Genomic DNA, 13,093 nt, shown 5'->3' on the forward strand with positions numbered 1-13,093 from the left:
AATTATCCCCACTAAATGAAGGGGAGCAGTGGTGTGTAAAACCCCAAGCAGCAGATAATCCCAAAGTCTGACACTCTGATGCATTATACGTTTTGGCGATAGCTTTACCTTCCTTGTTACAGAATCTTAGGCTGTCAGAGCTGGAGGGGAGCTAAGAAATCATTTGATCCAGAAATTTCTGACCTGACTTCTGGCAAGGTCACCACGGGGTCTTTAAGCTATTTTCAACATTCCAAAAAGCCTAAATGGAATCACACATTAACGTAACACGCTGTTGATATTTTTTGTTTTCTTTGGTCAGATCTGACCACATCTCGGCCCTGCTTCAAATCCTTCAACGGCTCCTCATTACCCACAGCGTAAGGTCAAAGCTCCTTCACTGGGCACATGAGACCCATTAGTCTCGTAGTCCATTAGAGCTAATAAATGTCCCTTCCAGACCATGAATCAAAAGTTATCCTTCCTGGGACTTCCCTGGTGGCACAGTGGTTAAGAATCTGCCTGCCAATGCAGGGGACATGGGTTCGAGCCATGGTCCGGGAAGATCCCACATGCCGCAGAGCAGCTGAGCCCGTGCGCCACAACTACTGAACCTGCGCTCTAGAGCCCGCGAGCCAGAACTACTGAGCCCGTGTGACACAACTACTGAAGCCCGTGCGCCTAGAGCTCGTGCTCCACAACAAGAGAAGCCACCGCAATGAGAAGCCCGCGCACCGCAACAAAGAGTAGCCCCCGCTCACCGCAACTAGAGAAAGCCCATGCGCAGCAACGAAGACCCAATGCAGCCAAAATTAAAAATAAATAAACTTATTTAAAAAAAAAGTTACCCTTCTGGTCACGTACATCATGCTTAAAAAAAATTCTTATGCTTCTGTCACAATGATCTTTCTGAAATGGATTTTGTCATGCCAGTTTCCTGCTTAGAACGAGCCTCCCAGCTTCTTAAGCCCCCAAGGATAACGCAGACTCCTCAGGATGGTCCACAGGGCCCTTCCAACATGGCTCCCCCTTCCCATCCGGCCTCATCTACTTCCTCTCTCTCCTAGGCTGCACCTTCCCTGTACATCTGGTCCCCCCGATATGATGGGATTTCCCATCCCTGAGACTCTGCTTAGACAATTCCTTCCACCTTCAGGACCTCTCCTCGTCCTGCACCTGGGGGTTCATACTTTCAGAACCAGCCCAGATAGAAGGGCTTCCTGGACTATATAGGTGACGTGGACCACTCTGCCCCGGACTCCAGCAGTGCCCTGTGGAGTCTACACTGCCATCATGTTATCTCCTGGTGCCTTCTACACAGTGAGCTCCGCTGCACCTTGCACGTCAGCATTCCAAATTCTGAGCCCAAGCTTGGAACCTGGCAGGCGCACCCACTAACACGGAGCGTGAGGATGTGAATGAGTGAATGAAAGTGCTTCTCTTACTGGGAGTTGGCAAACACTTCTGAACTTTAAGCTCATTTGTGAATCTGACATATTAATAATCTCCATTTCTAGAGGACAACAAAGTAGATAGAAACCATGCAGTAAAAATGAAAAAAAATCAACTCTCCACCCTTTGACTTAAGTTGAATACCCTGTTTTCCGGGAGGTGCAATGAAAGAGTGCAAGCACACAGATGGGAAATCGGGCAGATCCAGGCTGGTATTCCTACTGCCAACTACGGCCTGCAGCCATAGGCCACCGCGAACACACTTGCACTTGAACAAGTTGGGTTTATTACTCATTACAATTAGGGGAACCGCGGGCAAGTCTGGAAGAGGTGATTAGAAAGGGCTTCTTATAGGTTTAGGCTAATATTAGATGTTTAGGGGGAGGGTCAAGAAAGTAAGGCTTCTCTCTGGGTTGGATGCTTTCAGGAAGATGGAGTATGATTATCTTAATAATTCTTATCTGGAAGGCAGGTAGCATGGAACAAGGCTAAAGCCAGGAGAGAAAAATATTTGGTCATTTTTGGAATTTGGACAATGTTCCTGTCAGCCATGGCTACCGAGTGGTCTGGAGGTGTCTTGACCCATCACGGTCGCAGAATGCTTTGTGGGACAATGGTGTTCTGTGAAATTGTTTACGTTCAACAGAACACCAAGGGCCCCGCTCTTGGCTGTCAGGCTGCTGTTCTCTTTCTCACTGTCAGCTACTTAGTAACCTTAAAACTCCGTGTAGGGCTTCCCTGGTGGCGTAGTGGTTGAGAGTCCGCCTGCCGATGCAGGGGACACGGGTTCGTGCCCTGGTCCGGGAGGATCCCACATGCCGCGGAGCGGCTGGGCCCGTGAGCCATGGCCGCTGAGCCTGCGCATCCGGAGCCTGTGCTCCGCGATGGGAGAGGCCGCAACAGTGAGAGGCCCGCGTACCGCAAAAACCCAAACAAAAACAAAAAAACCTCCGTGTAGGTTACTTACCCCTTCTGGGTTCCGGTTTTCTCGTCTGTAAAATGAGTCTAGAAATCCTCATTGAGGATTGAAGGAGAAAATACACATTGACTGTCTGGCACAGAGCCTGGCAAGGAGGAGGTACTCCAAAAACGGTTAGGTTTCTTATGTCTGGGCATGTGGCTCTATCCTTCCTTTAAAGAAGATGGTTTTAGGCCTAAAAATCACCTGTAGGTGGCTTTCCAAAGTCCATCTCCTTCATAGACACTACTTCATAGCATTAACTGGGCTGTTAGGAAACCTAATAATGGCACAGGATCCGCCTTGGGAAACTGTGTAGATAGAATGCGGGGTTAATCTAAAGGATCTGGTTGGAGGGCCCTGTGGATGGCAGAGACTTCCACGTGTTTGCAGGTGACTTTAAGTATGAAGTATGAGCTCACGTACAGAAGTCAAGTGGAATCACAGATTTAGAGTAATAATAGCTTATATTTACAGAAACCTTTACAGTCTCTAAAGGGGATTCCTCGATCACATACATGGTCTCATTTGGGCATCGCAGAGACTGTACCCTGGGTATTCCTATCTTCACTTACAGGGAAGAAGCAGGGCTCCCCAGAGTTTGGTGACTGGCCCAAGGTCACTCAGCCAGCATAGGGCAGAGCTGGGATATAACCAGCTTTGTTATTTTTTTAGCTTTTGTATTGCAGTAAAATATTTAGAGCCAAGCATTTGCCATTTTAATCGTTTTTAAGCAGACAATTCAGGGACATTCATCACACTCATCATGTTATGCAACGATCACCATTATTTCTAAATCTCTTTCTTCACCCCAAATAGACTCTGTACCCATTAAGCGGTGACTTGCTAGTCCCCCTGACCCCTGACCCCCAACCCCCGGTAACTAACCTCTGATCTACTTTCCATCTCTATGAATCTACCTCTTCTTATTTTTAAATCAACTTCGTTGAGGTGTGATTTACATACAGTGAAATGTTCCCATTTTAAGTGTACAGTTGGATGAGTTGTGAGAAATATGTACACCCATCTGGCCCTCCCCAGAGCAATCAGGCTATAGAGCATTTCCTCACCCTAGAAACTTCCTCGGGGTCCTGCTCAGTCAACCCTTCACTCCAGTGCGGCAACCACTGACCTGCTTTCGACCACTGTAGATTAGATTTGTTTTCCTGAGCGTTTCATGTAAACACACCCAGCTCTTTCCTAAGCCCACTGTCCTCTCCACTGCCACAATGACCCCTTTTGTAAAATGTCAAAGCAAGAAAGGCCATCGATCCGACGGTTCCTTTCCTACAGGAAGAAATGGAGGCCCCCAGATGGGAGGGTTTTTTTTTCCCCCAAAGTCCACAGGAATCAGTAGAGAGCCAGGAGGGCAGCCCAGGGTCTGGACTCCCCTTTCTGTGCTTATTCCCTCATTTTCCCTACCTATCTCCACCTGTCTGGCTTGAAGTATAAAGGCATATAGTTTCCAATCCCACATTATAATGAGCCCCTTTGGAAAAGCCACCTAAATTGTGCTTATGACTTTGCATCCCTTTAATTTTCATTGTGTTTGTTTCTGGAAAGCTTGGCCACATGGAGCAAAGGTATGTCCAAAACAAATGATGAGTGGGGAGAAGACGTGGCACGCTGAGAAAGGTGGTCTTGGACGTGAGGTCACGCGCCGTGCAATCTAGCTGCTGAGCAAGCCCATCTCTGCCCCTCCTGGGAGCCTGGGGGTAAGAGCCATGCCGAGCCAAGCTGGGGGTCAGACTGCAGCTAGGAGGTGAGCCAAAGCTTGAGGTCCTCAGCATTGCCCTGCCGAGGCAGCAACTTCAACCTCAGGGTCTTTAAGCCCGAACACTTGGGCCTAGCTCAGCAGGGTCTAACATCTCCTGGCCTGATAAAATGAAAAAGGTGATGGTAACCAGGGAGTGGAAATAAGGCTGTAAGAACTCAAAGTTCCACCTGAATCCATGAAAAAGGCATGGGGTTTAGAGCCACAAAGACCCCAGCAACTTCCTAACTACCTGTATGAACTGAAGAGGGCTTTTCACCTGGGCCTCAGTTTCTTCATCTGTACAATGGGGTTTGTAACATCAACATCATGGGACTATAACACGTAATAAGTGAGCTCATATGACATAAGGAATTTTAACAAGGGACAGGAGTCTTCCTTTCCTTTTTATTCAGAGGAGAGGGAAACAATAAAGCTTTCTGACCACTTTCAGCCTGAAAATCTGGCCTTCAGAGTAGGAAAGTCTTCAGAATACAGATGAATTTAATGATGATGCCTTAGAGACTGAAGTTGCTGCTAAACGCACTCGCTTCCAGGGGTCTTGGGTGCTGAAACCCACTTGGTGAACACAGAGGTGCACACTCTGAGTTCCCAGGGGAACTGCACATGTCCTGATCAATTCTGCACTTCCCCAATAATAATGAGTACAAGTTATCTGCTTGGCAGATTTAGTTCACCTTTCTCGACCTTGTCAGGTAGCAGAGGAGGGCACTGAGGTTGCTGGTACCCGCTCTCTGCCATAAACAGGATGGCCTGTCCTGAGTAGCTTCCCGGTGGTCAGGAGTGGGTCCTGGCTCTCACCCAGATAGTCACCAGGACCCCTAATGAAGTCAACATACTACAGGGACGTCTGGCCTTTCCTTCACTAGCTGGGAATAAGGACAGCCTGGGAGAAGGCTGCTGTTGGAAGATCTAGTTTGAGGACTGGGGATTGCATGCTCTAGCTGGGTGACCGTGGGCAAGTTAGAGGGTCCTAGAATGTAAGCGCTAGAAGGGCCTGTGGGAATTGCTTTACCGAAGAGAAGACCAGAGGTCAGAAATGAAGCCATCTGCCTCAGGTCACAAGCAATGAAGTCAGCGAGGCTGCTAAAACCTAGGTGTCCCGGTCTTGGTTGAGCGCTCTTACGTTATTTAATCTGGGTCTAGATTCAAATCCTAGCCCTATTACATGTGAATCGTGTGATTTCAACATGTCATAAACCTCTCTACCTTACCTGTCATATCTGTGAAACAGGAATGATAAAAATACTTAAGAGCATTCCCCTGAGGATTGAATTAGGTGATGTCTATAAAAGTGCTGTTAACATCCTAGTAATTTTTACATTTATTTTATTAGTCGTAGTAAACGCAAGCCTACTTGCGTTAGCTTCTGCAGGGTGATTCTAGAAACAGTAAGCGTGATCTAACTCAGAGGTCATCATACGACAGCCCATTGGCCCATTTTAGTGGCTGCCAGTTTTTTTGGAAATAAAGTATTATTGGCACTCATCACACCCAGTCCTTTATGCGCTGTCTTTTGCTGCTTTCCTGCTGCAACAGTAGAGCAGATTAGTTGTGACAAAGGCCAGATGGCCCACAAAAACATAAAGAGTCCCAGAGAGTGTGCTGGCCTCGGGTCTAAATGATCAGTGGAGTCTAGGTGTGCTCACTGCTCTAGGGGCTGAACACCACGTTGAAACCTCCATTTCTAGTCTTTTGTTCTCCAGAGTCTCCTATGCAGCAGTCCACCGGCATCTCTGCTTGGAAGTTCAAGGGCACCTCGGGTGCAACTGGTCCCAAAGTAAACTGGCCTTTTTTCTGCTCAAGCCTGCAGCTCTGCATTCCTTAGCACATGCCTGGCGCCACCTAGATCCCCCACTCAGGCAGGAACCTGGGCGTCATCCTAGCACACGCCCTCTTCTTCCTCACCTCCCACTTCCCTGCAGCCTTAACCTCCTCCTGATTCCATCTTTTCATATCCCTGGGCATCACGCCCATCTCTCCAACCTGGCCGACACTGCTCTCAACCAGGCCTTCCCATCTCCGGCCTGGACTAGCTTGGCTCGGACCTGCCTCGGAGTGCTATGCCCATGAAAAGGAGAGAGTATTTTTCCATTTTGGTGGTTCTCTGCTTTGAGGCTCTTTGTTATGTGATTCTATTTAAAAACAGAATAGTGATAACAATGCCAAATACGTGTATTCTACTTTCAAAGCTTATGGAGCACTTTCATACTCATGGTATCTTCTGATTCTGGGAGAGCCTGAGGAGGGCGCCCTTGCTATGATTCGTCTTCATCCATAGGTGGTGACCGGGGGTTCCAGGGGCTAGCTAAAGTCCTGCCTAAGGTCACCTGCTTTGGAGCCATAATTCAGACCCAAGTCCCCTGACTCTGGGCATTTCTTTTCTTTCTTTCCTTTTTTTTTAAATCTCTTACCAAAAGCATCTGAAGTTCTGCTTTCTTTTCCCTTGAACACTGTAAATCCATCAGGTAACATTTTACATGTCTTGGGTTCCCACTAGGAAGATTGGTCTTAAAAAATGCCAGTGACTTTTTATGGCAATGTCTGCTGTTACTAAGGGAGACAGACCAAACAATTCCCCATTGTTACAGACGCTACTTTGACTTGACAGCTGGGAAAGTCTGATAGGCAGTTTATTTACTTAGCCATTTAACCAAATAAATGTTTTCCTTTTTCTTTCATCTCCTCAAAAGCTAACATTTCGCCCTTAAAATTGCTCCAGCAACATATCAGTGGAGTATAAATTACCTTCCATTCCCACGCCAGCCATTATAATATTATTTGGGTTCTTTTTTTTTTTGCCCCTGTTGACCCAGTCTTTCAAAGACACGTGATTCTCCCAGCTGGGAGGGTAGGGGAAAAACATGAAATAATTGAAGATATTCCCCTTTATTGCTAAAACAGAAATGCTGTTTTGAGATTGGCCCCGAAGCTTCCTCCTGAGAGGATTGAGGCCATCCGTTTCCTCTTACTAGGGTGCAGTATGGTTTTAACGTATCAACAGATGTCACCCCTCCCTATTCAGAATTGTGGGGGCATTTCTAATAAAAAGCAGCTGGAGATAATGGTTGCAAGGGTGATAAGAAGGCTGAGACTCTTGCTTTCCAACTGTATGGAGGCAGCGGGGAAAACAGAGCCATGGACGGAACTCCCCCGGCATGGTATCCTTTTTCCAAATGCCTGGAAAGGCCCTAAGAAATTGCAGTCAGTAAATTTCCAGTTGGGTGGACGGGTGAATGGGATGGAGACAGATCAAACGTGGCTTATACTGCTATTGAAGGAGGGGCCCAAAAGGCTCATTTGGACTTTCCTTATGGGTGTCTTAAGGGATGTGTCGGCAAGGCTGGCATCAGCCTCTTGGAACGCAATTCTTGATAGGCGATTGTGTAATTGCCAGACTAAGCCTTCAAAGGGAGAAAACTGTTTCACGGAAGATTACAGCCCAGCCCTCCTGTGGAGCTGGGAGCTACTTATTATGAGTTACATGTGAATCTAAGATAAGGCTGCTCATTTTTTGAGAAGTGAGAGGCAGCCTGTGAGGCCCGAACAGGGGTCCTTCTGATTATGGGACAGGGCGAGCCAGAAAACTAAGAAGTAGGGTTTTTCTTTTTCCCAAAGCTATTTTGAGGCATATTGAAAATTAATTACCTGCAAATAGAAAGTAAAGAGCAAAACCTCCCAGCCAGTGGCCTGGGTCCTTATGGTAGAATTTATTCAACACGAGGACATAAGGGCTAAACGTATAAAATCCACGGGAGTGGCGAACCACATTTATTGAGCACATAGGATGATGATGGGGGTGGCGGTGATGGTGTTGGTGGTGGCGATGGCAACTAACAGCTCTCGGGTGCTTTCCCTGTGTCAGATGCTGTGCTAAGAGCCCCACACACGTCACCTCCTATGATTAATGTCCAAACAATAAGCTTATGAGGAGAACACTCTTTTTACCCTCATTTTGCAAAATCAGATCGAGAATTATTATGACGTCTCACGAGGGTCACATAGCTTATAAGCGCTAGCGCCAGATTCTGAACTCACTCTTGCTCCAGAACCAGATTTTTTTAAGCCGAGGACCGAGTACCTGTCTCCATATGCTATCTTAGTTAACGTAATGTACACATGAGGCCCTTTCAGCAGATAAGCAAACCAAGGCTCAACAGCAAGTATGGTTCTCGCCCAAGATTTCCTGCTCTTAAGTAGCTGAGCTAGAATTTGAGCTCAAGTTCCAAATTCTGAGCTCTTCCCACTAGACCATGCCACGTCCGTTCACAACTCAACCCTGGCCTGGGGTTCTAGACAGAACATCAAACACGGAACAGGCTGAAGCCTCACAAAAGAGCCTGTACGACTGTCTCAAGCAGAACAGGCTCGTAAAGATGAGGGTGTGAAACATCGACCTGCAGATGCTGCACGTCATCTTCAGTCTCTAGAAGAACTCAATTTTAGGATGATGTTGGCTGTTACGCTGATGAATGGCTCTTGTCACCTCCAGTTCATTCATCAGATTTTTCAAGGCAAGGGTGAGCATGTGAAATAAAACATATGTAAGGGGTAGAAAAACCTCTGGGGGAATCTTCCCAAGGGGTCCACCCATCATCTCCAACTTTTGTCTTTCCTGGAACATTGACTTTGCCTGTATCACAAGTTCCCCAAACAGCTACGCAAGACTGGATTTTTAGATGGGCATGTGCGTGGCATGATGTGTTCTCACGTGCTATCGTACTGAGGTGAAACATGGCAAGAAGTATGGTATGTGAGATTCTTTAATCATAAAATCTATTAGCAAAATGCACTTTCAAAACACTGCATGAGCTTTCAAGAACCATCAAAATAACTTACACACGAACTGCAACTGATTCCAAGGTAGCCTGAGAATCCACTTATGAACAGTGAAAACTATTTACCATTTTAATGGTTCTGACCATAATGTTCAGGTCTAAAAACAGAGCTCTGTCGGTAGGGCCTTGCAGTCCTACACGTTTATGGAAAGCTAGAGAAGTATATGAAAATTGAACACATTCGTCAAGGAGTGACCTTAGAAATCATGCCTGGGTAACAAGGGGTACTTCTGTCTCCTGGGAAAGTTCGCTTCATCAGCCCCTCTTTCTGTCCATAAAATCAGATGTATTAAAATTCAAGTGCCGAAACCCACTTCTAGTAAATGTAGGTACCCCTCTCTTGAAGCCGCTGCTGATGGAGTCTGAAGTGGTTTGGTGGCAAACCACAGGCTGTAACACAGGTGCAAACAGCAGAGCCTCAGAAGCGAACGTGACACGTCTCTGAGCTTTGAATTCCACTTTCACGTCAGAAAGGGTGCGGGGGCCCCTTTTGGCCAGACAAAATGGACTACGATGATCTCACGTCTCTATCGACCTTATTTCAAGCACTGCTTGTTTTTGTTCCTTAGTCTGGCTTCTCAGTGTGTTTGGTTGGTGACCTTATTTTAGATCTGCCGAGTGTAGGCAAATGCAGTTGACACGCTGCTTAAAAGATCGAAGCATCCGGACCGTACTTCACTGAGAAAGCATCAGGGTGGGCAGAATGTGTCCATCTCAGAATGTTGATGATTTTAGACACCGAGTCCATGTTCAGTAGCATTGACCATGCCTCCTGCTAGCAACACCCCCCCTTCAGAACATATCACTAATAAAATACGACCAATTCCCCATTCCTCACCTCTACCCCTACCTCCCAATATATGTCAAAGGTCATGCATCCATGAGGATAAACAAGGTGGAAAACAGACACCAGGCAAGGCGAGATGATGTAAACATCAGGGATGTGACTTGAGGTAACAAACAAGCAAAAGGGAAAGCGGATGGCTTAAGGGTGGGAGATCAAAAGGACAGATACCTACCCAGACCTGTGCTATCTAGCTACCGGCCTGTGGACTTATATTATCACCACTGGGCTCACCAAAGGGATCACTGTTGGATGAGGCCTGTGACCCATCAGGCTAGAACACAAGAAGATAACACTTTTTTTTTTTCTTTTCAGTAATTGAAAATATAAGACAGCTGGGCATATTTTCATGCACACATACACTCTGTTATTTTAAAGGAGGCAGCACTTCCTTTAGAGGATGCCACTTCCGCAAATGTGAGAACTTGGAGTAACAACTTAATGAAAGGATAACGGTTTTCAGCTGCTCATTTGAACATAAAAGAAAATGCCTTTAGTCACCCCTTTAGAACTTAAGAGTCTGAGCCAGCATTCTTTTCTACATAGGTTTCCTCATGCATTGTCCATTTCAGATACAGAGGTTTTAAATTGAAGAAAAAAAAAAAAACCGAAAGAACAAACCGGTCACTTACAGCTTCTTGCTCTTCACTTTTGCTGGGACTTTCAAAGCCCTCTTCAAAGATGTCATCGGTGGTCGGATCACTGGCGTGGGATGCAGATGATTTGGATGGAGAGCTCTGTCTAGGGGCTGGGGTTGGAGCTACATGGAGACCATGCAAAAAAAGAAAACATCCTAAGTGTCCGGCAGTAACCATTTATACCCCACAGAAACCTCAGGGATATGATTATATTCAAGTCAAATCCCAGGACTCCTCCCTTCCTATCACAAGCCAAATCGGTTGAACGGTTTAATATCTCCTCTGTACCTATGAATCTTGTCCTCTCACAAATTTGATGGTCAGGAAGGAGCTGGTGGGAACTTGATAGTAATACAAATCCTTGGACCCCACCCTAGATACACCTACTGAATCAGAAGTTCTGTGTTTCTGCAGACTCAAATTGAGACCTGCTGGACTACAGTCTTCTTTCTTAACTTCATGTAATTATTTCAATAAGAATAAATAGAGAAGAGGAGAGTGATGTGCATTTATTGAGTGCCTTCTATGTGTCGGAAGCCATCAGAAATTTTACAGGCGATATCGCTGACCCGCATAAAGCCTCTTCGAGGTGGGGTTCTTCCAATTTTACAGATAAGGAAGGTGAAGATTGCTAAACTGCTCAAGGCCACAGACTTGGCAAGTGGTAGAAGCAGGCTTTGTATCCTGGCACACAGTAGGTATTTGATAAACACGTGCTGAATAGAGTGTCTCAGTGATCTGGGAAAATGAATGTAGCTGACGGCAACTTCACAGCTGCCACTTTTCTCCTTGTTCCATAAGGATCTCCATTTTCTGTCCTAACCTTCCCACATTTTCCTTGTCTCCTTTATCCCAGAGGTTTATAATAAATACGCCATTAGAAACTACTTTCCTTTCAATAATTTCTTTGTTTTTCTTTTCAATAATGTCTAAATTGGCATTGAAAATACCCAGCACTGGCTCAGCCCCAAGGGAGGGGGGGAGGCGTGGCTTGATTCAGTAGCTGAATTTCAAAAGCCATTGACAAGGCCTCCCTGCCATTACATCCCAGAATTTACAAAATCTGGCTGCTTATCAGACAGTGAGTGATTATAAAACTTGGTGGGTTGCTTTTGCCTCGATGAATCTCTCTTTAGAATGATGATGCTATTTATTGCGGGCCAGCAAGCTACACACGGTGCTAGGCACTTTGCATTCATTATGCTAATATAAACCCTGCAAGCTGCTACTGTACCTATTGTCTTTTTCTGATGAAGAAACTGCGGCTCAGAGAGGTGAAGTGCCTTTCTTAGAGTTAACACAACCATGAAGCAGGAGCGCTGGGATTTAACACAAATCTGACAGTGTTCAGTCCACTGTGCTTTTCTGTTTCTATTTGAGGTGTACTTTTGGTTCCTCTCCACTCAAAACATTCGAAAGGTGATGCTGATGGATAAGAGGATATAAAGATAGGTTGCGGGCTTCCCTGGCGGCGCAGTGGTTGAGAGTCCGCCTGCCGATGCGGGAGACATGGGTTCGTGCCCCGGTCTGGGAGGATCCCACATGCCGCGGAGCGGCTGGGCCCGTGAGCCATGGCCGCTGAGCCTGCGCGTCCGGAGCTTGTGCTCCGCAACGGGAGAGGCCACAACAGTGAGAGGCCCGCGTACCGCAAAAAAAAAAAAAAAAAAAAAAGATAGGTTGCACTCATTTTCTTTAAAATAAAACATTGTTTCTTTTTTTTTTAATTTAAAAGGAAGTCTGTTTTGTTTCATGAGATGCCTATAGAACAAACCAGTTAGAGAGAGTTTAAATGAGATAAGCTTTATGAAAACACCTTGATATGCGGTAGGTGCTTAATAATTATGAGGGTAATTGGATTCTGAACGGTGTTTGACATGGTTTCTTGCTTACTAAAGGCTGAGAACCCTGACAGAGCTGCCGATTCTGAGAGATATACTGCTCATACTTATTGGATGGAATCAGTGGGATGCAAAACTCGAAGTTTATTTATGCAAGTATCTGAACCTTTAGAAGGTTTTGTAGAATACCTCTAGACCCTAAAACTGTGGTTCTCAATCTAGGACAATTTTACTCCCAAGGGACATCTGGCACTATCTAGAATCATTTTTGGTCATCATGGTACGGGAAGAGGATGTGTGCTACCGGGCATCTAGTGGCCCTGGCTAGAGGCCAGGGACGCTGCTAAACATCCTACAGTCCACAGGACAGCCGCCCACAGCAAAAAATTATCTGGGCCAAAATCTCCCGCTCCGACACACGACAGTAGCTGAGTAGCCTTTGTGTTGTACCTTCATCCTCTACAATCGTTCCAAAACACATCCCATGTGCCGGACACCACACAACCATCACGAGACGTGTAGCAGCACGAGGATGATTAAGACATATTCCCTGTCCTCAAAGAACTTAAACTTCCCTCTTTTATATATATAGCTGGCACACAAGCCCCTTGAAAGAGAGACATTTGTCTTCAAGAGATGCTTGCTTTTTCTGCATGGCTGTCATTTCTTTAGCGTTTCATTTTTTATTCATGATTCTTCATTGAAACCCCGTGAGCTGGAGTGAATAGAGATGCCCCCACCATGTAGATCATATGGCCTGAGAGGAAGTAGG

General features: G+C 46.0%; 1 protein-coding gene across 8 annotated transcripts in view; it reads right to left on the minus strand.

Moving 5' to 3' along the window:
• The window catches only part of DAB1 (DAB adaptor protein 1), a 432,111-nt gene that overhangs the window by 20,733 nt on the left and 398,285 nt on the right, over positions 1 to 13,093 (minus strand). For 6 of the 8 annotated variants that reach the window (XM_079904022.1, XM_079904021.1, XM_079904020.1 and 3 more), the window contains 2 exons: positions 10,478 to 10,605; positions 10,021 to 10,119 (listed from right to left, as the gene is read on the minus strand). In XM_079904022.1, coding sequence (XP_079760148.1) covers positions 10,036 to 10,119; positions 10,478 to 10,605 — 212 coding nt within the window. In that variant the 3' untranslated portion in view covers positions 10,021 to 10,035. Of the gene's footprint in view, positions 1 to 10,020; positions 10,120 to 10,477; positions 10,606 to 13,093 lie in introns of those variants that run through there. The other 2 variants (XM_079904017.1, XM_079904023.1) reach the window with 2 other exon arrangements.

This window comes from Stenella coeruleoalba (genome assembly GCF_951394435.1).
Source record: "Stenella coeruleoalba genome assembly, chromosome: 1".
Taxonomy (NCBI): Eukaryota; Metazoa; Chordata; class Mammalia; order Artiodactyla; family Delphinidae; genus Stenella; species Stenella coeruleoalba.